Here is a 25,692-nt window from a genome sequence, read left to right as displayed (position 1 = left end):
AGATGGTGGTAAATACAGGCTCTTTGAGGGATTCGAGTGGGTATGGGAAGGTATATACTCTGCAGCATTACAGTTTTGGAAGTACATCATCCATCTTCTCTACCCCTGTTCACATCATTTATTAGTTGATAACAATGAACAGATGGTTTGCAACATTTCCTAGGCTTCTGGTTGCTCACTCCCTATGCCTACTTCTACCCAGGCTTTCAGTCAACTCTACCTTTTCATTTGTCTTCCTGTTTATGAGCCTTTCCTTGTACTTGACAGTTCCGCTTCCTTTTTGCAAGTTGAGTGACAGCAATAGCATTCCTTCCAGATTCCCATCCTTTGAGAAGAGGACAACAGCAAACAGGTTTCTGTACCTGGTAAAGCATCTCTAGCTGCTCATGCAGGGAAAGTCTCATTCTCAAATTACAGATGAATACATTCTCTAACCAGGGAGGTCATTTTGAATCCACTTTTGGGAGCACTGGCTTGACACTTGAGCAAACAAAACAGGAAACTTCTTTCAAAGTTTTAAGCACACCTTTAATCAGGAGAGTGAGCATTTTAAGTAGACGTTCTTTTCTTTTCTGAAGTTTTCTGAAAGGCAGATAGAGACCAGGCTGGTCAGGACTAGTCAAGGTGGATTATAGATTGGATGTACGTCGTTACAACGCACACTTTTACAACGCATGCACTTACAACGCATTTTTTACAACGCAACATCCACTACAACGCATGCCATTACATCGCAGGACACTACAACGCATTTTTAAAAACTACCTTTACAACGCATTCCATTACATCGCATACTACCTTTACAACGCATACCATTACAACGCATAATATTACATTGCATTTAAGGTAAGTATTGGATAGTATAGGGGTAAAAATTACTAATCTTACTCCAGGGGGTGCAACAGTAGGGTAATTGTTGGATAGTATAGGGGTAAAAATTACTATTCTTACTCCAGGGGGTGCAACAGTAGGGTAAGTGTTGGATAGTATAGGGGTAAAAATTACTATTCTAACTCCAGGGGGTGCAACAGTAGGGTAAGTGTTGGATAGTATAGGGGTAAAAATTACTATTCTAACTCCAGGGGGTGCAACAGTAGGGTAAGTGTTGGATAGTATAGGGGTAAAAATTACTATTCTAACTCCAGGGGGTGCAACAGTAGGGTAAGTGTTGGATAGTATAGGGGTAAAAATTACTATTCTTACTCCAGGGGGTGCAACAGTAGGGTAAGTGTTGGATAGTATAGGGGTAAAAATTACTATTCTAACTCCAGGGGGTGCAACAGTAGGGTAAGTGTTGGATAGTGTAGGGGTTTTAATATAATATTATGCGTTGTAATGGTATGCGTTGTAAAGGTAGTATGCGATGTAATGGAATGCGTTGTAAAGGTAGTTTTTAAAAATGCGTTGTAGTGTCCTGCGATGTAATGGCATGCGTTGTAGTGGATGTTGCGTTGTAAAAAATGCGTTGTAAGTGCAGTGCGTTGTAAAAGTTGCGTTGTAAAGGTTGTTCCCCTTATAGATTAGATCCAGATAGTATGAGGCACGTTTCCTTAGCTTCTGGGCAAAATCTAATAGAGCACAGGAAAGGATGTGATTAGAATTCTAGAGGAAAACCCGTGTTAGCATGGCAGGAATGATGATTCTCCCAGTCCACCAGACAGCCACATAGGATGAAGACAATTTACAGGAAAACCTCCATCTTGTGAAAACTTATAGACAGTATCCTCAATGGACACCGGCCAAGCTGCACACAGCAGACTCTTAGTTGTAGTAATTTTAACCACATGCAGTTCCTTCTTTTGGAAAGACAAAAACACGTGCTGTGGTGAATTGCACTTTGGATATGGGGAGCATTCATTGGTAGTCTTTCCATGAAGGAAGCCATGATAAAGGCTGTAACCATGCACTACTAAGCACTTGCTAAAAAAAATCTTGTCAGGTAATGGCTGTAGCCATCGGTTAGAAATGGGGGTCTCTAGTTGGCAAGGGCTGGCCACTGTCCAAGTAGGTACCTTTCTTCCTTAGTCAGAGTAAGAGGGCTACACCTTTTGATAACCCCTGCTCAACCCTGTGGTAACGTAGCACGAGCAGCTAGGCTTATCTCAGAGGCAGTGTGTGAAGCATTTATGACCATACACAGTAACACAGTGAAGAACACTACAAAGGGACACCACACAAGTGGTTATAAAAAAATAAGTATCTTTATATATAGACTTAACACGAGACCAATAACAGTAAAAAGCCACAATACTGTAAAATAGGATTACTCTTGAAATGCAGCAAAAATAGTTCAAAGAAGAGTTCAGTTCAAAGCAGTGGTCTCTGCGACCCTTTTACTTAAAAAGTACCTGGATTTCGTAGCAAAACCAACAAAATGTCGCAAAGAAGCTGTAGCGATGATTTTCAGCATGCGAGGCCGGTGATGCGATGAATCCTTGCCGCGAGCGAGGAGATGATGCGCCGATCTGCTGATGTGTGCAGGGACAAGGCGACAAACTTCTGCACACTAGGCTGTTGATGCGATGACTCCTTGCCGTGACGGAGGAGATGAGGCGACGATCCTGTTGCGTGTGCGATGAAAATAGCAGACACCCGGCGTCCGCGCTGCGAGGTCGTGATGCGATGATCTCGATGCGATGATCTGTGGGGTTAGCAAGCACTTGGCGGCCCGCAAACGTGCGATACGATGATCTTTGGATTTAGCGAGCACTTGACAGCCCGCAAACGTGCGAAGCAACGATCTTTGGTTGCGAGCACTCAGCGATGGCAGCGCGATGATTTTCCGGTGCGCTTTCAGCTGCGGCGGCCCGCAAACGTGTGTTAGCGACGATTTCAGCACTCTCTTCTCTGTAGTAGAACTAGAGGCCCTGGAACTCACAGGAGCCTTACCTGCAGATAGAAATCCTCGCTGGAGGAATCAGGATTCTGGTGGTGAAGTCTGATGTGCCTGAGACTTCAACAGGAGGCTAGCTCTCTCCTAGCCCTTGGGTGATTGCTTTAGCAAGATAAATAAAAGTTCTCTCAAAAGTCCTTTTCCCTCTTCTTCCAAGTCCAATGGTAACCACTGAAGGCCAATCTAAGAAACAGCACACAAGCACAAGGCTAGTCACCTCCTGCAGATTCCTTCAGTTACACGGACAGAGGTTCGTCTTGTTGTCCAGGAGCAATACAAATTGTAGGGGTTTCAGCACAGATATTTATACCCAAAAAGTCTTTGTTCTCAAAAGCTACAAGTCACTGAACCCAGCCAGAACCAGTTCTGCCCAGTCCTGGAGCATTTTGTTTACCAGGCTGCATCCTTCCTTTCAGAAAGAGGGGGTCTGCCATCAGACGCACAGTAGGAGGTGGAGCCAGCATTCACCTTGCCAGGCACAGCCCTATTCAGGTCAAGGAGCTACCCCATCCCATACTCCAAATGCAGATCTCTCTATTCAACCCAGGTCTGACTCAGCCTCCCCTGTCCCTCCAAAACCAGCCAGCCAATACACATAACAGCAGAGCACACTGGAAGGCTTAGGCAAGAAAACACCTACTTTCTTAAAGTGGTATTTTCAAACACAGAATATAAAAATAAACTTCACTAAAAGATATATTTTAATGTTCTGAGCTCAGACATACTAAATTCGTGTTTCTACCATGTTCCTTGGGTCAGTTAGGATTATAGAATGTAATAATCAAAACTGCCCATTTTGGCCTATGGGGAACAGGTAGCCTTGCAGTAGTGAAAAACGAAACTGGGTGTAATTCACTACCAGGACATGCTACACACACCAAGGCATGTCCTACCTTACACATACAATGCACCCTACCATAGGGGTGACTTACATGATGCCAAGGGAAGGTTCAGGGGCTGGGAAGTGGGTGCACTTCACAGCCAAGATGGCAGTTCTGGACTACACACAGACTCTGCAGTGGCAGGCCTGAGACATACTTTACAAACTGCTTCTGTGGGTGGCGCAAACCAGCGCTGCAGGCCCACCAGCAGCATTTGGTTTACCAGCCCTGGGCACACACCGGCCACGCTACTAAGGACTAACAGGTAAACCAAATAAGCCAATCATGGATATACCAATTCACATGCCATATTTACAAAGGGAGAGCATATGTACTTTAGCACTGATCAGCAGTGGTAAAGTGCCCAGAGTCATAAAACCAACACAAACAGGTCAGAAAAAATACAGGAGGAAGGCAAAAAGTTTAGGGATGACCCTGCAAAAAGGGCCATTTCCAACACCACCCTTGACTGTAATTAGGGTTACACTTTGTGGGGACTGCCTTACAGGTAGACCCTAGGCCCTAACTTTGAGTGCCACACCAAACCACAAATCTCCTCTTTTAAAGTTTCAGACTGTAAGGTTCTCTACAAACTTAAGGCCAGCCAAAGACTACAAATATGGTGGAGTGATATAGGCTTTAAGTACTTCCCATGCAAGAGTGCACTCAGGACTGAAGCCAGATATGCAGGAAGTAAATATGAGAGTGTGGTGAATCAGAAAAAGAGGTAAAGGAGAAAAAAGGACCAATCATGCTTAATGTTTATGATTGGAGATCAGTACTGACTGAAAGCCTCTCTAATGACATAGGTCCAGTTACAGCTATCTCCCAGTGGGTAGTCTCATTCAGCTTCCTGCTTGGTTCCTTCTTTCACTATGCACTGCCTAGACAGTATCTCACTCAGTGTTCATGCTCTTTTTCTACTGGATGTTGTGCTCAGCTCAGTGGTCACCCTTACCTAGGCACTTCCTTTCTTTAAAGCAGCAACCCATTCAACCTCTCATCTAGTTTCACCCTTATTCCATTCTCCTTTGCCCTTGGGCCAAAAACTTCAGAGTTCATTTTGACATTACAATTAGGTTCATGACCACCACTTAAGCCTTCTATCGTCTGCTCAACCAGTTACGGCCATCTTCAATGCACTAATCCTCACCCAGTAAGCCCTTATTACTGGACTCCCAGTCCAATTTACTTCGAGCAACTTGTAAAACTACTGTGGTGCCATCTAAGCAATGCTTAACCATCCCAGATGTACTACAACTGCAGTATTACCCTACGGACATCAAGCAATGTGGCTCATAATCTGTATATAAGAGTACCTACTGATCTAGGGGGCATGGCTAGCCGCAAAGATGGCGGTTGGACTCTCCTAACTCCCTGGCACAAAGCCCCGGAATCCGCCATCATCTGCACAAACCTGCGGCACTTCACCGGACACAGAGAGTGTCTGTCATCTTCCCTTCCTGGGCCTGTTTTTTGGTCCCGGCTGGGTAGACGCCACACAGAGCAGCGGGCCAGGGACTCATGACAGACACTGCAGGCGCCATTTTGGATGAGCTCTATCCTGAGATATAGGAGAGCGCAGGGCGGGTCTGGATGCTCGTCCCGTGACTGCAGACCTGCCCGTGGACCACTGTGACTACTATACAACCCCAGCACAGCAAGGAGCGGCATGTTAACTTCCTTGCAGTGACTACCGACAGCTGGTGAGTGTGGTCGTAGGCCAGCAATGATGTGGCCCTTGACATGCTGAGCCTTATAGAGCCCCGACTCCTCTGATGGCTTGTTGGGCCCCTCTGTCTGTGGCCTAATGTAGTTCAGAGTGCTGGAATTTGGGGCAGACTCCTGCTGAGCCTTGATGAGGGGATGGACTTGTGCTGTGCACGTCTTCTACTCCCGGGTGAGGCGCTTAATTATTTACTGCTATGACCTTTGACCTGCCCGCTGCTACTCCGGGGGCCATTCGTCGGGTACGTGCATTGGTGTTTGCCAAACCGAGGAATTGCCCGGCACGGACATCCCCTGGGACAGCTTGTTAAGACCTTACATGTAATATCTACACTACATGAGATCTGGTGCTTGCACTGCATTGCGGATCCCTGCCTGTGAATCACTGTTTACCTGCAGTCCACCGCACTATCTCGCTGTATAGATGTTGGACACTGCCGCCCTGCTAAAGGCTCAGGGATGTTCATGTGGACTCCTGTATAACACACTGAACTCTCCCTAGGGTGGCTGTCTAGTCAGTACCTCGCCACTGTGGGAAGCCACTCATCCTGGCAGTTCTTGGGCCCATCTATATCTCAGTTTTCCAGAATGGGCCGCACTTGGGCTAAAACAACGTCAGCACTCAGCCTTACCCATTGCCAGCCCACCTAATCAGTCTGTTCTTCTATACTGACTGCGGAGAATTGTATATCATCCACAAGAGCCAACCCTCCACTGGATAAGCTAGATGTTATCCTCCAAGAGATCCGTAACCCCAGGGTGGCAATCGAACATCTCGGAGCAATAACTACTGATTTAGGCCTCCTCAAAGATGAACACCACAAACTAGCAAATAAAGTCAAGACCAACAAAGCGACTCGCCCCTCCCTGGCATTCCAACAGACAGAACATTCCACCATCCTTGACGACCTCCTAAAACAAGTCGCAACACTACATGAATGAGTAGAAGATGTTGAGGGACATGTGTGCCCCAACAATGTTTGAATGATTGAAATATCTGAAAACACAGAGTGCTCCAATGCAACTAAGTATTTCGAACCCTAGCTGAAGACTACAGTGGCGCCACGTGGTTTATCGGAGCTGTTTACTGTCGAGTGGGCGAACAGAGCTCCAAGGGGGCGCCCGCTTCCTCGTGTGCCACCATACCCAATTGTGGCCCACATACTTAACTTCAAAGACTGTGATGCCATCCTCCGGAGCAGCAGGGAAAATGTGCCTTCACTATGGACAACGCATCAATCTCACTGTTCCCGGACTATACAAGGCCAGTACCACAACAGCGTGCTTTATTCTAGGAAAAAAATAGCTAAGAACTGAGGGACTGACATTTGCTCTCATGTTCTCAGCCAGAATAAAGGTGCTTCACAGCTAACATGCTCTCTTCTTCGAAACACCAGAATGTTCATGGGCTTGGATAGAGCAGCAACTCCCACTGACCTCCACCACATGGGCTGCAGCACCTAAAGCTTAGCGTCCTCTTTGGTGACGCCATCACGAGGCTGCTTCTGGAGTGCTGGCAGGAGCTGTTCATTCACCACAGCAGGCCCTGGAGGGCAGGAGAGACACCCTTGTCTTGGTAACCACCATCAGATAAATGTGGCCACAGCTATACTCCAGCTCATTGTTGGATATTACCTCTGACTCCAAAGCTAGCATAGCTTTATTTTCCTCAGTCAAACAGCTGATGACATTCTCATGTACATACTGTTGCATGTGACTCATTGCAATAATGACCTTACACTCCCCAGCAGTGTTGATGGTGCCACTCCCCCTCCCCCCGAATGTCTAATACGAATGGCTGAATCAACCTACAATAGGCGACTATGAACTTAAAAGGAACGATACAGGTGGTGAGTGCCGGGGCTCTTGCCCACTAGTCTTGGAGACACCTATACACCCTCTTACAGGGTGGCGTCTGACTTACAGTTCCCCATATCTATTGTTATATTGGGGGCATGGCCCAGATGTTGCTCCACCATACTAGGGGTCTCCTTTGCCACCTGGGGCTGCCCTCAGTTGGCCCTTCACTACTTTTTTGCATCCTGTACTGCTTTCTCCTCATGCACACTTACTGCTTCTGGCCACACCATAGAGACTGGGCTACACAGCCAGAAATGTGTTGTCATATGTGTTTGGTCCACCTTTCGTTTATGACTGTGTGTCCTTCACTACCCTGTTCACATGTTTTGATGGTTTCGGTTGAACAATCCTTCTTCACCGGACCTAGTATTGGGAAATTGTTTGAATGTTGATGTCATTGTCACATGCCTGTTATATTTGGGTTGAGTTTACACACTGGGTGGTGCATGGATATATATTGAACATTTACTTAGTACCATTCCAGATGTCGAGCATAGCTACAGGGTCATAACATTGAATGTCAGGGACATGGGCTCTATTCAAAAGCGACACCGAATCCTGGCACAGCTTAATCGCCACAAACCACATATAGACTACCTACAAGAAACACACCTTTTCGCTAATGAGGTTATTAAGTTGCACAAGAAGTGGAGGAGACAACTGTTTGCCACGTCATATTTAGCATTTGCATGGGGGCAGCGATCTGGCTGCATGTGGGGTACCCTTTATAGTCTAAGACACCAAGATTGACACCAATAATGGATGTGCTTTCATTAAGGGCCTGTTGGATGGGAGGCAGGTGGTGTTGGGAAGCGTCTACGCCCTTATTACTGAGCTGGATGTGTTCTTGATACATTTATCCACTATTAACAGACTAAGCACAATTTCCCTGGTTGATAGGGGGGACTTCAATGCAGTCCTAGATGTTTTTCTGGATCATCCCCTCTGGTACGGGCTCTGTCAGGCAGGCCAAGGCCCTGAAGGAACAGATAATGGGATGGTCCCTATCTGATGCCTAGCATAGTAGCAACTCCGGAATAGGTGGACACTCCTTTTATTCACTCCCATAAAGTGCATGCACACCTAGATGGGACCCTTTGAACTACAATCCTTCAAGCCAGCGTCACTCATGCAACATATTTGGGTAAGATACTGTCAGACCATAACTCCCCAGAACTTCGTTGCCCTGGGACCACATCCGAGCCCCTATTCCTACTTGGTGACTGCAGCCTCAGCTCTTGGAGTACATCATGTTCAAGGACACCTTAGCCAACACGATTGGAACATACTTTGCTGAAAATGCTGACACAGCCTCTTCCCCATTCATGGAATGGAAAGCATTTAAGGTGATGGTGAGGGGTGTGTCCATAAGTGGGTGACGATAAAAGAGTCCTTGACGGCCTTACTCGCTTTGAGAATCGCAAAGGCCAGCTAGAATGGGCAGCAGCAGAAGACAATTCCCAGGCGGATCAGCTACAGGAGGCAAGAATTAGCCATGCTGAACTCCTGGAATGTCTGTGGGTAGATATCTCTCGCTTATCCTGCCTCCAGGTAAATTACAGCAAGTCTCACTCCATTTCATTCACAGATACCATTGCAGAGACTGCTCTTTCATTTGGTCCTGATAGTATCCAATTAGCCCATCACACTTTTCAATATTGAGGTATACAGATATACTGTGACCCTAAAGATGTGTTGAACAGTAACCTCATGAAAGCTATCACCTAGTTGAGGTCGCAAATTGAATTCTGGATTACCATACCTCTATCAGTCGCAGGAAGGCTAACTCTAGCTAAAATGGTCATGCAACCCAGCCTGTTGTATCATTATGTGAACCAGCCTGTGGCCGTACCCGCATTGGTCTTTAAGTTATTCAACTCCTTACTAATTGACTTGATGTGGGGCTTTGAGACAACCAGAGTAGCCCTACCCAAGATGCAGTTGCTGCCTAGCAGTGGTGGTATGAGCACTCTAGACTCCTATTGCTTGGCAGGGCAACTGCAATGGATACCCTTTTGACTGACAGGCCATAACCTGTCCAAAACTGGCTATACACCACGCATGCTTAAATTAGATAAATTGTGGCATCTGCTCTTTCCAGGAATAGGGACACCTTCTCCGCAACCTCTTCTACTCTGGATAGCTCTCACATACTGGAAGACTGCTCTATATTGCACAAACTCTCTCCAGTAGTATGCCCTGAGTATCCCCCTCAGAGGTCTTCCCACATCCCTAAGTATGCTTACAACAAGGAGATTGTCACCCTCAGAACAGTCTTGGTACATGACGGTTGAAGATCTCTTTTTGGACCAAAATCTAATGAACCATCAGGAATTTACTCAAACTCATGGTCTACAGGAGACACTATTTTTGACACATGCTAGCAACCTTTGATATGTCAGAGACCCCTTGACTCCACTCTGCTCCGAACCTGCCATCCACAAATGTATTCAAGCAATACCAATTATGGGCCACGGTCGGCAGCTAGTCGAGTGGCTGTACCAGGGTCTGCGCTCACAGTTTGCTGTTTACCCTCAGCACCATGTGCAACAAATAGGAGGACGAACTGTCCCGCTTCTTACGTGACAGGGAATGAAATTTCATCATTGAGTAGCCCAGTAAGATTTTCCACAACTCCCGCTTCAAATGTATACAGTTTTCAATTCTACATAGAGCTTACCTAACACCACAGAAAATCCATTCCATATTCCCCACAGCTTCCTCCAACTGTCCTCATTGTCACGCACAAGATGCAGATTTGTTGCATATGTTGTGGGCCTGTCCCTCACTGTCTCTGTATTGGACAGCCATTCGGAGCGCCTTGGTGGACCTGAAGGGTTATGAACATTGGGCTCCTCTGAACTCTATCTACAGGGGATATCCCCTCGGCCTAAAGGCTCCAGGGTTATACATGTTTCATCAATCTAGCACTTCTATTTGCGAAACGTCTACTGACAAGATGTTGAAAATCCCCCATGGCTCCCAGTGTTTTTCAATGGAGAGAGGATGTGGTGTGTTGGGGTACTGGGGAGAGTTATGCCTTGCACAGGGAAGAATATCATGGCCTGCAAAAACAGCCCAATGCTATAGTGTGGGATGATGTCCTTAAATCCTTAAATCTCAAGAAGAGAGCATGGGAGAGACTCCACTCTCTCTCACTACAAACTCCAATTTATCCGCTTTCCATTTACTGTGTCTTAGAACTGCCATTTCGTCGCTGATATCACTTGTTTCACCACTAATACTCATGCACGGCCTGCTGTTGTTCTCTTCCTTACTCCGTTATTCCTCGTTGTCTCTTTGCATTTAGTATTGTATTGTAATTGCATTTATATAGCGCTTACTACCTCTGACGAGACATAGAAGAGCATTTAGTACACCTTCATAACACTGGGACTACGCTCTGCATGATATTTTACAATATGTGTTCCACCACCACACAAATGTCTTGCCTCCATTATACAAATGCCCACATAGCACAGTGTTTTGATGTCAGTTTGGGGGTACTGGGTTTATATTACCTTTGTTGTTATTGCATGTCGTCCAAGAGGTAGGATGGTCCTATTCTCTTCCATCGTGGTTTGCCATGTTTCAAACACTTATAAGTTCATTACAACAGCTATGCAAACATATGTTTTCCATTTTTTCCAATGATGGAAGTATGTATTGCTGTGTAAGGAGTAATGTTACTGTACAATGTATGACCTATTGACTGGAAGATGCACCTCTTATCATGCTATGTCTGCCTTGTTAGTGACTCAACAAAATGCAAAAATGTTTGTATTTAAAAAAAAGAAAACAGTCCCTTCTGATCCACCTACAGCCTAGCCCCTTCCATATCTTTTTATACTCTGTGTACTCTGTGATCCCAAACCTAATGCTGGATCCAAGCCCCATTATACCTAAATGTACCTGCCACATCAAGATTCAGTCAAGTCCCCTTCTTGGCATCCCAATTCAGTAACAGCATCCTCCTTAAATTTAAAACTGCAACATCGCTGACCTCATACATGATAACTCTCAAGCACAGTCTTCCACCGTCAAATTAACACGCATACACGCAAAGGACAATGCATTTGCAACACTTAGAACGGAAGTATCGGCCATGATAGTGTCACGACTAGACTACGTGAACTCCCTGTACATCGGCCTCCCTGAAAAATTACTTGCTAGACTACAGGTCATCATGAATGATGCTGCCAGACTAATCTTTAGACTGCCTAGGAGGGCCCACGCCACCCCCATCTTACGTCAGCTATACTGGCTCCCGGGCAGGCATAGAACCAAGTTTAAGGGCCTTTGCATTGCGCATAAAGCCATCTATGGCCAAGCTCCAACTTACATTAAAGACCGTCTAGCCAACTACACTCCTAGCAGGTCGCTATGGTCCTCGAAGGCTGGCTTGCTGGCTTGCCCCGCTTTAGCTTGACCTCTAAAGGAGGCAGAGCGTTCTCAACCTCAATTCCTCTACTATGGAACAAGTTGCCGGAGAATCTGCATAAGGAACACACCCTCCTCCCATTCAGGAAGAAGTTAAAAACACTCCTCTTTGCAGAAGCCTGGGGCACAACCTAATCAATCACATCCCCTTCACGTGCAAGGGTAGGGCTCTCTCTCACAGCGATTAGAGACCTGATGGTGATTTTGCACTCTACAAATGAGAATTACAATTACAATTACAATTCACTCCCTTTCTTTTAATGAATAATGGTAATCGTATATTCTGTGACAGTGTTTTAATGTCACTGGTGCAAAGTGTGCACCCACTAATTACTGTCTGTGCAGGATGTGTTTAATAGTGGGTTCTCAATGTGCATAGATTCTAAATTTGGGCCCTGAAAATAAGGAAGAATCCACTTTTTGCACATTTCCTTCAGTTCCTCGGTATCCAAAATTGTATTTATGCACAAATTTCCCACCCAGTTAATGGCAAGTGTTTCGTGCTTCAGATCGGGTGGGTAGAATCTTGGATGGGTCACTTTGTGCCCAGTTTGAAATCCTGTTTCAGATGCAAACAGGTATTTGTTATTAGGGCTTAAGTCTGTGTTTTGTGATGTTACTTGCATACATCATTTGCCTTCAAGTTGCTTTGCAAATTTATGAAGTGATAATACACACGAAGGTCTTCAATATCCTTAACGTACAAATGCAAACTGCACTGTTTAGCTTGGAGCAAAAGGAACAGATGATGGACGGAAGCTGAATAATGCAAACATTCACCCCCAGTCACAGATCTGGGTTTAAGCCATTGTTTTTTGCTCACCACGCCACCCCAGTTTGTACCCAGCCATATCCAAATCAGTCTTAACCCTGCTCCCCATGGGTACAGTCCAGCCCGAACTACCTGGCCATGTTGAATCTAGTGGCACAATGAGTACAGTACCCACATCTGGGCATACCTTTCCCACTTAGGGTGACAAAGGCAAAAAGAACAGATGATAGACGGAATGCTGAACAATGCAAACATTCAGCCCCAGTCACACATATGGGTTTAATCCATTGTTTTATTGATCACCACACCACCTCAGTTTGGAACCAGCCATATGCAAATCAAATTAGTCATGGTCCAGCTCCTCATGGGAACAGTTTAGTCTGATCTGCTTAGACCGGGCCTCCCTGGACCCGAAACAAGCATCCTGGGACGGGTTTCAGGGCATCACCCTTCATCAGCCAGGCTATCTTGAATCCAATGGCACAGTGAGCACGGGACCCACGTTTGGACATACCCTCCCCAATTAGGGCAACAAAAGCAAAAAGAACAGATGATGAACGGAATGCTGAACAATGCAAACATTCACTCCCAGTCACAGATGTGGGGTTATTCCATCATATTTTTGCTCAACACACCACCTCAGTTTGGACCCAGCCATATTCAAATCAGTTTCGACGCTTCTCCTCATGGGAACAGTCCAGCCAAAGCTGCCAGGCCTGGTCCTTTATGGACCAGAAACAAGCATCCTGGGACCGGTTTATGGGTATCATCCCTCATCAGCCAGGCTAGTTTGGATCCAGTGGCACAGTGGGCACGTATGCTCAGGGTCCCATACTTACTGTGCTACTGGATTCAAGTTAGCCTGGCTGATGAGGGATGATATGACAAAACCGGTTCCAGGATACTTGTTTCAAGTCCAGGGAGGACCTGTCTTGGCAGTTCAGGCTGGATTGTTCCCATGGGGAGCAGGGTCAATACTGATTTGCATCTTTTAAAATTTTAAATATTTGTATCCTGCCTAGCTTCTGAGTTGCCGAGAATATCTCCTGTAACCCTGCTGAGCCTCTGGGGATCGGTCGCTGCTTCGTGACGTCATGTAATTGACATGCATATACTAGCGGCCGGTCCTGGTGGTTGTAGGCCCATATTTGTAATGATGCTATTTTGCACAATAAAGTTTTTCCCCCCAAAAAAAATACTGATTTGCAAATAGCTGCTACCAAACTGGGATGGTGTGGTGGGCAAAGAACAATGGATTAAACCCAGATTTTTGACTGGATGTGAATGTTTGATTTGTTCAGTATTCCGTCCATCATTTGTTCTTTTTTGCTTTTTGTCGTCCAAAGTGGGAAGGGTATACCCAGACGTTGGTACCTTGCTCACTGTGCCAATGAATTCAAGCAAGACTAGCTAGGGGGCTGTGATACCCCGAAACCGGTCCCAGGATGCTTGATTTCCGATCCAGGGAGGACCCGGCCTGGCAGTTTAGGCTGGACTCTTCCCATGGGTAGCAGAATCAAGACTGATTTCCAAATAGCCAGGTCCAAACTGGGGTGGCGTGGTGAGCAAAAAACTATGGATTAAACACAGATCTGTGATGGGTTTAATGTTTGATTTGTTCAGCATTCTGTCCATCATTTGTTCTTTTTGATTTTTGTCACTATACGTGGGAAGGGTGTGCGCAGACATGGGTACCTTGTTCACTGAATTCAAGCTACCCTGGCTTAGGAGGGGTGATACACCAAAACTGGTCTAAGGATGATTGTTTCTGGTTCAGGGAGGACCTGGCCTGGCAATTTGGGGTGGACTGTTCCCATAGGGAACAGGGTCAAGACTGCTTTGTAAATGGCTGGTACCAAACTGGGGTGGGGTGGTGAGCGAAGAAATGATGGATTAAACCCAGATTTGTGACTGAGGTTGAATGTTAGATTTGTTTAGCATTCCGTCCATCATTTGTTCGTTTTGCTTTAGTTGCCCTGAGTGGGAAAGGTATGCCTAGATGTGGGTCCCGTGCTCAATGTGCCACTGGATTCAAGCTAGCCTGGAATGGAGAGGTGATACCCCAAAACCAGTCCTAGAATGCGTGTTTCCTGTCCAGGGAGGACCTGGCCTAGCAGTTCGGGCTGGACTATTCCCATGGGGTGCAGGGTCAAGACTGATATGCATATGGCTGGTTCCAAACTGGGCTGGCATGATGAGTAAAAAGATGATGGGTTAAACCCAGATATGTGACTGGGGGTGAGTGTTTGATTTGTTCAGCATAGTGTCCATCATTTGTTATTTTCACTTAGCTTGGAGGTAGGTACATATGTTGGAGTTTCTGTGTTGTTTTTTTGCAATGTCTAAAATCATATGCTCTGCTTTGTGTTATATTTCTTTAGAGGCTTGTGGTAGCAAATCGGTTTATGACGGGCCTGAGGAGGACGAGTACTCCACATTCCTGATCGACGACCCCCAGGAGTCCTACAAAACACTAAGGCAAATTATATGTGCAGTTCAGACTTTGGAGAAAGAGCATGCCCAGTACAAGAGAGATAAGTTCAAGAAGACCAAATATGGGAGCCAGTGAGTATCTGTTAAATACTCTGGGCCAGTCACAATGCATATCTGTTTTAATGCTTTTAACAATTGTTTTTATATATTTTATTCAGGGTTTTATCTCTAGAAAAATTGTTTAGAAATCTTGGGCTGAAAGATGTATTTCACCCATCTAAACAATGTTTCAAGACGCATACAGCACCGTCAAATGCAAACATCATTAGGTCTGGAACACAGCCCCTTTAGCATCCTTTTAATTGGCTGATTTGTATACTTCAAATGTTCCCTTTTATGGAACTGTTAGAAATGGGGGTCTCTAGTTGGCAGTGGTAGGTACCTTTGTCAAAATAGGGACCCTTGCTTCTAATCAGGGTAAGGGGGATACACACTTTAGATAACCCCTGCTTACCCCCTTGGTAGCTTGGCACCAGCAGACAGGTTTATCCCAAAGGCAATGTGTAAAGTATTTGTACCAACACTCACAGTAACAGAGTGAAAACACCACAAAAGGACACCACACCAGTTTAGAAAAATAAAATATCTTTATCTAAACTAAACAAGACGAAAACGAGAAAAATCCAACATACACAGTTAAAAATATGACTTCAAAAGGTGGTACCATAGAAAACTATGGATCCATGACTTTTCACCAAAGTACCTGTAGTTGCGTCAAAGTTCACCAAGCCAAACAGCCGTTGGAAAACAAAGAGATGCTACACTCCTGAGACCCTGAGGAGGCGATGCGACAGCCCTGCTGCATGCAGCGGATGGGTTGCATCGAGTCCGGTCTGTAGGGGGAGTGATGCATCGAGACTTCGTGCCAGGTTCCGGGCTGCAGGTGGTGCGTCAGGAAAGCGTGGCGCACAGGTACGATGCGTGTATCTTCGGGATGCGGCGGCGATTGATGCGGCAGTGTTGTGTGGCGCTGCATCGGTCCACCTCAGCTGCGATCCCTTGATGCGTCTATTTTTGCCGCGACGACAGGCGCTGCGACGGCTTTCGCAGCGGCACGGCAATGCGTGGAAATTCTTCTCGCACCCTGAAGATGCGTCAGAAGAACAGCAGCAGGAAGAGCGATGCGTTAATTTATGCAGTCCTTTAGGTTTGTTCTCTCTTCCAGCTCCCAAACAGCAGCAACAACCGCCCAAAACTGGCACAGGCACCTCAAGGCAGGTCAGAACTCATAACAGCAGGGCGGTGTTCCACCGTAAAGTCCATTGCCTGTAGGGAGATGGACCACCTCAACAGTTTTGGATTCTCACCCCCTATCTGCATCAACCAACTGAGGGGCCTGTGGTCGGTTTGAACACGGAAGTGAGTCTCAAATAAGTAGGGCCTTAGCTTCTTCAGCGCCCAGACCATAGCAAAAGCTTCCCTTTCAATTGCTCTCCACCTCTGTTCCCTTGGAAGTAGCCTCCTACTTATGAAAGCTACAGCTTGGTCCTTTAACTTAAAGGGCATAACTCTGAACTGGTAGTGCCTCTCTGATGTGGAAAACACTGACCTCTCTTTGGCCCCATAGGTCAAGGCAATCGGCCAGTACACAGACATCAGATTGAATGTACTGAGGTACCGAGCAGCTCCTAATCGATCCACGAGCTCGTTAGCTCTGGAAATGGGGTGTGCGTCAGTTTTGGTGACCGCATTGAACTTACGGTAGTACACACAGAACCAAAGTTCTGGAGTGGCACCGGGTGCAGCAGCTTTTGGCACTAAGACCACTGGGCAAGCCCTAGGGGCAGCTTGAGGGTACTATCAGCCCTAGCGCCAACATCTTAGAAACTTCTTCCTTGATGCTGGCCCGAACTTTGTCAGCTACCCTGTAAAACTTCTGCTTCACAGGGGGACTGTCCCCAGTGTCCACATCATGGACGCAGCAATTGGTGACACCTGGTGTCATGGAGAACAGAGAGGCGAAGTGTCCCAGCACCTGGCGACAGTCCATCTGCTGCTCTCGGGTCAGGGTAGGAGAGAGGTTTACCCCATCCACTGACCCATCATGTTAATTCAATCTCCTCCTCCATTCCATCATCTGTCGCAAGGAGCATAGTTACTTCAGACCTCTCAATGTGTGGCTTGGGGCAGTTCACGTGTAGGACCCTTAAAGGGTTCCTAGGAGTCAACCAGATAGGTCTCCTCACTCCGGCGCTCCACCACCTCATATGGACCAGTCCACTTGTCTTGGAGCGCACAAGGCTCCACTGGTGCCATCACCCACACTTTCTGGCCAGGCTGAAATTCGACCAGAGTGGCATTCTGGTCATACCATCTTTTCATTTCTTCCTGGCTAGCTTCCAGGTTTGCCTGAGCGAGTTTCCTGAAGCGGTGAGTCTGGTTTCTGAAAGCCAGCGCATAGCTGAACACATCCTGGGGAGTCTTACTAGAAGTTCTCTCCCAACCCTCCTTTACCAGACTCAGAGGTCTTCTCACAGGGTGCCCGTACAGCAGTTTAAAGGGACTGAACCCTAAGGACTTCTGCGGTACCGCCCTGTATGCAAACAACTGGCATGGAAAAAAGATGTTCCACTTCCGTCTCATGGGTTCTGCAAGACTCTTGATCATACCTTTCAAGATTCAGTTAAACCTCTTAACCAACCCATTCCCTTGAGGATGGTAAGGAGTGGTGAACTTGTAAGTCACACGACACTCCTCCCAGAAATATGTCATGTACTTCAAAATGAAGTTTGTAGCATGGTCAGAGACACCCTCTCTGGGGAACTCCACACGGGAAGAGATCCCCATCAGTGCACGGCCCACCACAGGTGCTGTGATTGTCCAGAGAGGGACAGCTTCCGGATACCGGGTGGCATGGTCCACCAATACCAAGATAAACTTGTTGCCTAAGGCTGTGTTGGGTTCCAGTGGCCCCACAAAGTAAATTCCCACCCACTCAAAAGGGATGCTTACCACAAAAAAGGGTTGGAGGGGAGCCTTACACTTCCCTCCACTCTTGCCACTTGCCTGGTAAGTCTGACACGACCTACAGTGTGTACCAACATGCCTTCTCATTTGGGGCCAATAGAAGTGGGAGACAAGCCTTTGGAGGGACTTGTCGCACCCCAAGTGTCCTACTAGAGGCACGTCTTGAGCCAGACCCAGTAGGAAGGTCCTGAAGCGCTCGGGTACCACCAGCACACGGGCTGCACCGGGCTCAGCGACCTTAGGCTCACTATATAGCAAACCATCCTCCCAGTAAATCAGATGTGATCCAGACTGATCACCTGCTGCCTGGTCTGCAGCTTGCTGCCGCAGACCAAAAAGAGTATGGCACTACATCTGCGTCTTGCAGAATTTCTCCCTGGAGGGACCCCCTTCCTGTTGCCAATGGGTCAGCTCAGGCAGGTCTCCCAGTTCGGCTACCTCTTCCCCTATAGGTTCCAGGGCATCCCCCTCAGGTTCTGCCTCCTCCTGGACCGTGGGAACTTCGGGGGCTGGTTTCCCGTGCCCCCTGCCCTTCCTGGCAGGCACATGGGCTGCTGTTTCAGGCTCCAGGTCCTCTTGATTACCCCTACTGGCTGCCATTGACCGAGTGGTCACACAGACCCACTCAGGCAGACCCAACATCTCCAAATGAGCCTGGCGTTCCACCTCCCTCCATGGAGAACTCTCCAGGTCATTTCCAAGCAGACAGTCTTCAGGCATGGATGGACTAACAACGACCTTCAAGGAACCTGAGACCACCCCCCACTCAAAGGGAACTAGCGCCACCTTACATAAGCACTCAGAGTTGTCTGCCGCAACTACAGGGTGAGGTACATTGGGAATAACCTGCTCTTCAGACACCCATTGACACCTGACAGATGTCACACTGGCTCCTGTGTCGCTCAGAGCCTCCACCCTCCTCCCATTGATGGTCACTCACTGCCTGTATTTTTTAGTGTTCTCAGGCAGGTAGGATTACTGGACCATCTCTGTCTCCCAATGAGACAAGGGTCATAACTGCTTGCTCCCCCCCTTCACTAGGAACCAATTCCTTCACCAGCGCTACACTCACTATCCCCAGTGACGGAGCACCAGTGGGTGCTGGGGGTGCATTGGGGCACTTGGGATCTCTTGCAATGTGGCCCAGCAGACCACATGAATATCACTTGGGGGGACCCCGGTTGCCGTGCCTGCCCTTAGGGGGCCAGGACACCTTAGGCTTGGGGGGTTGGGACTGCTTTCCATGGGAACTGTTTTGGGGCCCTTTAGAGAGCTTCTTTTGGTTACCCTTGTCCCCCCATTCTTCTGCTGGGGACCCTGCCCACCCTTGGCTGGGTTACCCACAATCCCACTGTGGACCCTGGTGCTAGTCCAGCGGTCCGCCTCCTTAGCAAGCTCCCTGGGATCAGTTAGCTTACTATCCAAAAGATGCTGCCACAGCTCTGGAACAGACAGACTACTCAAGTGCTCCCAACTGATTAAGTTAAACAACCCCTGGTAATCAGTTACCTTGCTGCCCTTTATCCAACCTTCCAGTGCACGCGTATACATGTTCACACATTCAACCCAAGTACTTGAATCAAGCTTTTTGAAGTTCCTAAACTTCTCTCTGTACTGCTCTGGGGTGAGCCCATACCTGAGGCATAAAGCCTCCTTCATGTTAGGATAGGTCAGGGTACCCACCTGTTCTAAAGGTGACAGGGTGTCCCTCCCAGCAGCCTCAAAGTGTTTCCACAAACCAGCCCCCCCCCCCCCCCAGTTCTTCTCAGGAACCCCATTTACTCTCAAGGCTATCTCATATGCTGTAAACCCTGCATAAATATCATCACCCTTCTGGTAATTCTGCACTAAGTCCTTGGGTATGTACACCTTACCCCCTTTCACTGGCTGTGCACTGCCACCATTTGAACTGGACTCCATTTTTTTGCCTTAATGTCCAGATCCCTCATGCTCAACTCATGAGCCAAAAGCAATTTCTTTTCTTTTAAAGGCACGTGCATTCTTGCTCTCCTCCACCTTGGCCTGGAGCCTCATGACCTCCAGCTCATGCTCTCTGACCCTTTGGTTCTCTTCACGCTCCTCTGGGGAAAGACTTCCAGTGGAATGGACACTGCCAGCCCTGGAGGCTGCTCTTGACACAGGCAGATCCTGTGACCCGAAACCTTCCCTTTGTGCATCCTCATCCACCTCGCCATCACCTGTCTTTCCAGCCTCTTTGGCTTCCCACCAGGCCCTTAAGGCCTTCTGCAGCTCATCCTTCCTGGAGCTGCTCTTCATGGGACATCCCAAATCCTTGCAAAATTGTTTGAGCTGATCTACTTTGTAACTACTCAACATTTCAATGTTAAAATCAAATTATGCAGCCTCACTTGCTGGTTAACCCTTTAGAGACATGATATGTGGATAACTCAAGGGTCACTCAAAAATAGAATCAAAAACAAAACACAGTATGTGGTTGCGTAGTGGTCTGCACTAAACTAGTGATGTACACCAATCACTGTGGGTCAAGTACAAATACAGGTTCAAATCCTCACCGCTGACCACCAATGTTAGAAATGGGGGGCTCTAGTTGGCAGAGGTAGGTACCTTTGTCCAAATAGGGACCCTTGCTTCTAGTCAGGGTAAGGGGGATACACACTTTAGAAAAACCCTGCTCACCCCTTTGGTAGCTTGGCACCAGCAGACAGGCTTATCCCAAAGGCAATGTTTGAAGTATTTATACCAACACTCACAGTAACAGAGTGAAAACACCACAAAAGGACACCACACCAGTTTAGAAAAATAAAATATCTTTATCTAAACTAAACAAGACCGAAACGAGAAAAATCCAACATACACAGTTAAAAATATGACTGCAAAAGGTTTCAAGAACTTGTACCATAGAACACTATGGATGCTTGACTTTTCACCAAAGTACCTGTAGTTGCGTCAAAGTTCACCAGGCCAAACAGCCGCAGCATCAGAAAAAAAAGAGATGCAACACTCCTGAGACCCTGAGGAGGCGATGCGACAGCCCCAGTGCACGCAGCGGACAGGTTGCATCGAGTCCGGTCTGTAGGGGGAGTGATGCGTTGAGTCTTCGTGCCAGTTGGCCGGCAGGTGCTGCGTCGAGGAAGCGTGGCGCACAGGTACGATGTGTGTATCTTCGGAATGCGGCGGTGATCGATGCGGCGGCATTGCTCTGCGTCGGTCCTCTTCAGCCGTGATCCCTTGATGTGTCGATTCTTGCCGCAACGACAGGCACTGTGACAGCTTTCGCAGTGGCACGGCCATACGTGGAAATTCTTCTCGTGCCGTGACGATGCATTGGAAAAACAGCAGCAGGAAGAGCGATGTGTCTATTTCTGAAGTCCTTTAGGTTTCTTCTCTCTTCCAGCTCCCAAACAGCAGCAACAACCTCCAGAGGCCCATAACTGGCACAGGCACATCAAGGCAGGTCAGAACTCACAACAGCAGGGTTCAGGGGAGCTGGGGGTGAAGTCTATGTGTCCCTGAGACTTCTGAACAGGAGGCCAGCTCACTTCAGGCCCTTGGAGATCTCCTTCAAGCAGGGGACACAGCACACCTCAAAGTCCTTCTCCTTTCCTTGGCAAAAACAGCAACTGCAGGCCAACCCCAGACACACAGCAAGGGCAGTACTTCTCAGTCTCTTCAGCTCTTTTCCTCGGCAAAGGTTCCTCTTGAACTCCAGGAATGATCTAAAGTTCAGGGGTTTTAGGTCTGGTATTTATACCCCAAAATGTCTTTGTTCTCTTTATGCAAGGGGCTCTGAGCCCAGTTCAAACCAGTTCCGGGGGCACTCTGTCAGTGCACTACAACTTTCTTTGTTAGTGTGGGCCTTGGCTCCAGACACACAGCAGGGGGGGAGGAGCCAGCATTGTGGAAGTCAGGCACAGCCCTATTCAGGTACAGGTGCTACTCCTCCCACCACTCCAAATGCAGATCAGGCCTAATCAGCCTAGTTCTGACTCACCCAGACTCCTGGAGCCACCCCAGTGCCTGTCACTCCAAAGCCAGACAGTCACCCCACAACCAGGCAGAGGCACACAGGAAGGTTGAACAAGAAAATAGACACTTTCTAAAAGTGGTATTTTCAAACACACAATTTAAAAAACGTCTTTACTAAAAGATGTGTTATTAAATTCTGAGTTCAGGTATACCCAACTCCATTTTCTTATTTTACTCCTATGGGAAGATATGCTTGTAAAAAGGTTACAAAGCATTCCCCATTCTGTCCTATGGGCAAGATAGCCTTTCAATCGTGAAAAACAAAATTGGCAGTATTTCACTATCAGGACATGTTACACACACCAGTACATGTCCTAACTTTCACATTACACTGCACCCTGCCCAGGGGGGTACCATGGGCCTACCATAGGGGTGTCCTATGTGTAAGAAAAGAGAAGGGTAAGGCCTGGCAAGTGGGTGCACTGGCCAGGTCGACATGGCAGTCAAGAAACTGCGCGCAGGCATTGCGGTGGCAGGCCTGAGACACCTTTTCAGGGCTACTCATGCGGGTGGCACAATCAGTGCTGCAAGCCCACTAGTAGCATTTGATTTACCCTCCCTGGCACACTTAGGGCACTTTACTAGGGACCTACTGGTAAAACAAATATGCCAATCAGAACAGATCACAATATCAATTTACACAGTGAGCACTTGCACTTTGACACTGATCAGCAGTGGCAAAGTGCACAAAGCATCTAAGCCAGGAAAAACAAAATCCAGCTCAGCAACAAAAACACAGGAGGTAGAGGCCAAAAAGTCTGGGAAAATCACGCCACGGATGCCAGGTCTGACAGGAACACAATTTATTTTTATTTAAACACACCATCAGAGTGCATGTGCTTTCTAGCTCTCTCTCTCTCTCTCTCTCGAATGGTTCTCCCACCTGTCAACATACCTGCCCGCATGTGCACCCATGCTCCATGTTGCTCTCTCACTTGTGTGCTGCTTTTCCCATCATCACCCCACCCAACCTTGTTTTTATTTTTTAGCGTCCCATTGCTTCCCCCACCTGCTCCTCTGTTGCTTCCTCACCCCTCATGTTTATTTTTTTATTATGTCCATCAGCTGCCATTTGTTGCTGGGCATTCTACAACAAGAGGAGCGCTTTTGTGCGCTTAAAATGTTATAGTTTTTATTGACCAATCTGAATGGTATCTGCCATCTTAGATCGGTCGATATAAAAAAGAAAATGGCGCCGACGTCATTCTGTAGGTGCATGCATGTTTGCTGATGTGTGTGACAGAGTACTCATGGCACATATGCACCTACAAAATGGCACAGCCGGCTAAAGCAGCCATATCATTGCACCTTTTTTTCGGTTATGTTTTTTTTCCCGATGCTTCACAACATTAAAAAAGGCATTGGCATAGACGTGGCATGAGTACAGTGAAGTAGTAACTGGTATCTTCACGGCTTTCTATTTTTGTTGCAGCTTTACCTACTGTAATGGCCTGTACTGTGGCCTTCCCCAGCAAAAAGCAGCCACCTCATTGCGCCTTTATTTTTTGTTTCTTTCGCCTAGTGATCCACATCATCAGAAAAAGCAATGACTTAGACTTGGCATGTGCAGAGTGAAGGGGTATCAAGTATCTCCACTGCAGTGGCGTCACTAGGGGGGTGCGGGGGGTGCGGACCGCACCGGGTGACACCGTCACATGGGGTGACACCACCAGTGCTGTCTGCACGTCATAATGGCAGGCAATCTGAATGTGGGTAGACAGGAGACTACTACAGTAGTCAGTATATAAAATTAAATTACCGCAGGCAGGCTCAGACTCCGCGCGCGCAGACTCTCAATTTCAAACTCATTTTATTTATTTATTCTAATGACGATGCGCATGCGCATTTAAAATTTGCGTTAGGCGGCAGGGGGCAGGCTGCAGCCCTTCAGTGTTGCTGCGATGGACAGGCCCGGCTGGGAGACACTGATTGGGTAGGGGGCTGGATTTGGTTCTGCAAGGGAAGGTGTGTCTGTGGTATGAAGCAGGCAGCGTGCCACGCCCCGGCACACCAGCACGCACCGTCCCGCCAACTACCCCGACGAGTGGAGGCAGCAGCAGCAGCAGGCCTCCATTGTCTTCCACAGTGTGATACTGGCTCTTCATCGGGAGACCGTGTGAAGAAAGCCCATCTCGTGAGACAAAGATGGGACCTTGTGAGTTGGCAGGTTTGGTTACTTCACTGTACTGAACTTTCCTTGTGTCTTCGCTTTACTTTTGTTCTGTTACTTCATGACCGAGACAAGTGAGCAGCCATGAAACATTGAACGTTCAAAAATTGATATAAGTGGAGTATTAATCAGAAGAGATAATGCATAATGACGCCCCGTGGTTTGCAGTCACAGGAAGTGATGTCACAGTGCTGTCATATACCTCAATTTAATGGGGACGAGGATATTTCCCAGTGAACACTGAACTATAAACTTTGCTACGTACCAAAATATATATTATTATTTACTAGTAAATATATGCCGATGGTATATGCTTTCGTATATTAAACGCGTGTTAATGTTTATTATCGTGTCTGTCATTGCAAACAGAGGGTGTTTGAGACAACGCAAGGGACATTTTCTATTGGGGTTGCTATTGTCTTATTAAACCTCTCGAGTGCCCCCTCTGTCTGTGAGCACTAACGAGAGTTAAATGATAACTGAGCCGAGAAGTGATTTGAAGTGGTATTATTTTTAGTTAAACGGGAAGGATCAAGGAAGCTTGATTGGTAGGTTTAAAAATACTATTATCATTTGTGCTGTTTTTTTAAAAAGAGAGATAATGCTTGGTTGCTAATGCTCAGGTCGGTGTCGATTTAATTTCCACTGTTTCCTTTCAGCAACACGTATCCATGTTGATCGCCCCTTTTAATATCGTTGATCCCTCTTTCAAATATTTGCATCCTCACAGTTCATCAACTTGGAGGGGAGAAGGCGGGCCTGTACTTTCTTCGCAGTTTTCCTTGGACACAGTTAGAGGGACATCGTCCTTTCCTGTCTCAGCATTGAGACCAGCCATGTTCATAAGTTCAGCACATTTTCTGTACGTACACGCCGTGATTCGTGCATGTGCATTTCACACATGTGGTTTTGCTGCATGCAATTTACAGCAGTTACTATTTTGTGCATTTTTTTGCATCATTTTTCCACTTGTCGTAAATACCTGTAATGCGCCGTGTGCTGTGTACCAGTTGCAATATTCCCACCCAATTCCAAGTTTTTCTGCTCCGAAAGTGAACTAATCTGTGGTCTCAGATTTGTGAGTACCCGATAGCACAGGCTTTCCTTCTTTTACCCTTTCACATGTTTCCAGGTTTTCTATCGACACGTGAAAGCGCAAAACTTTGGATGTACCGTAAAGTCTTTAAACCTTGGGCTTCTAATGTGCATACAAACTTCTGTTTGCACCCCACCTCTGGTTTATAAGAGCTCTGAACGTCACTCTATGTCATTTATGCTGCCCGATGTTTGGGCTTCAATCCTGCAGATGATTTTGGACACATTTCAGCACTAGCGGCTATCGGGAGGTTAGCACAAATTGTGCTTGCTCCCCCTTTCATTATGACATGCAACACGATCTTGAAGCTGGTAGTAAAAACCTGTGCAAAAGTACCAAAAAATGTTTATTACCAATTCATGCATAACTTCCATAAAACAGCAT

At 47.0% G+C, this 25,692-nt stretch overlaps 1 protein-coding gene across 2 annotated transcripts in view; it reads left to right on the top strand.

Annotated features, from left to right (window-relative positions):
* The window catches only part of RASA3 (RAS p21 protein activator 3), an 886,845-nt gene that overhangs the window by 838,927 nt on the left and 22,226 nt on the right, over window positions 1-25,692 (top strand). For both annotated transcript variants that reach the window (XM_085622738.1, XM_085622739.1), the window contains one exon: window positions 14,956-15,139. In XM_085622738.1, the coding sequence (XP_085478864.1) occupies window positions 14,956-15,139 (184 nt within the window). The remainder of the gene's footprint in view (window positions 1-14,955; window positions 15,140-25,692) is intronic.

This window comes from Triturus cristatus, chromosome 8 (assembly GCF_964204655.1).
Source record: "Triturus cristatus chromosome 8, aTriCri1.1, whole genome shotgun sequence".
In the NCBI taxonomy this organism is placed as follows: Eukaryota; Metazoa; Chordata; class Amphibia; order Caudata; family Salamandridae; genus Triturus; species Triturus cristatus.
The sequence above is the reverse complement of the archived record's forward strand: the minus strand, read 5'-3'. Positions and strand labels throughout refer to the sequence as shown.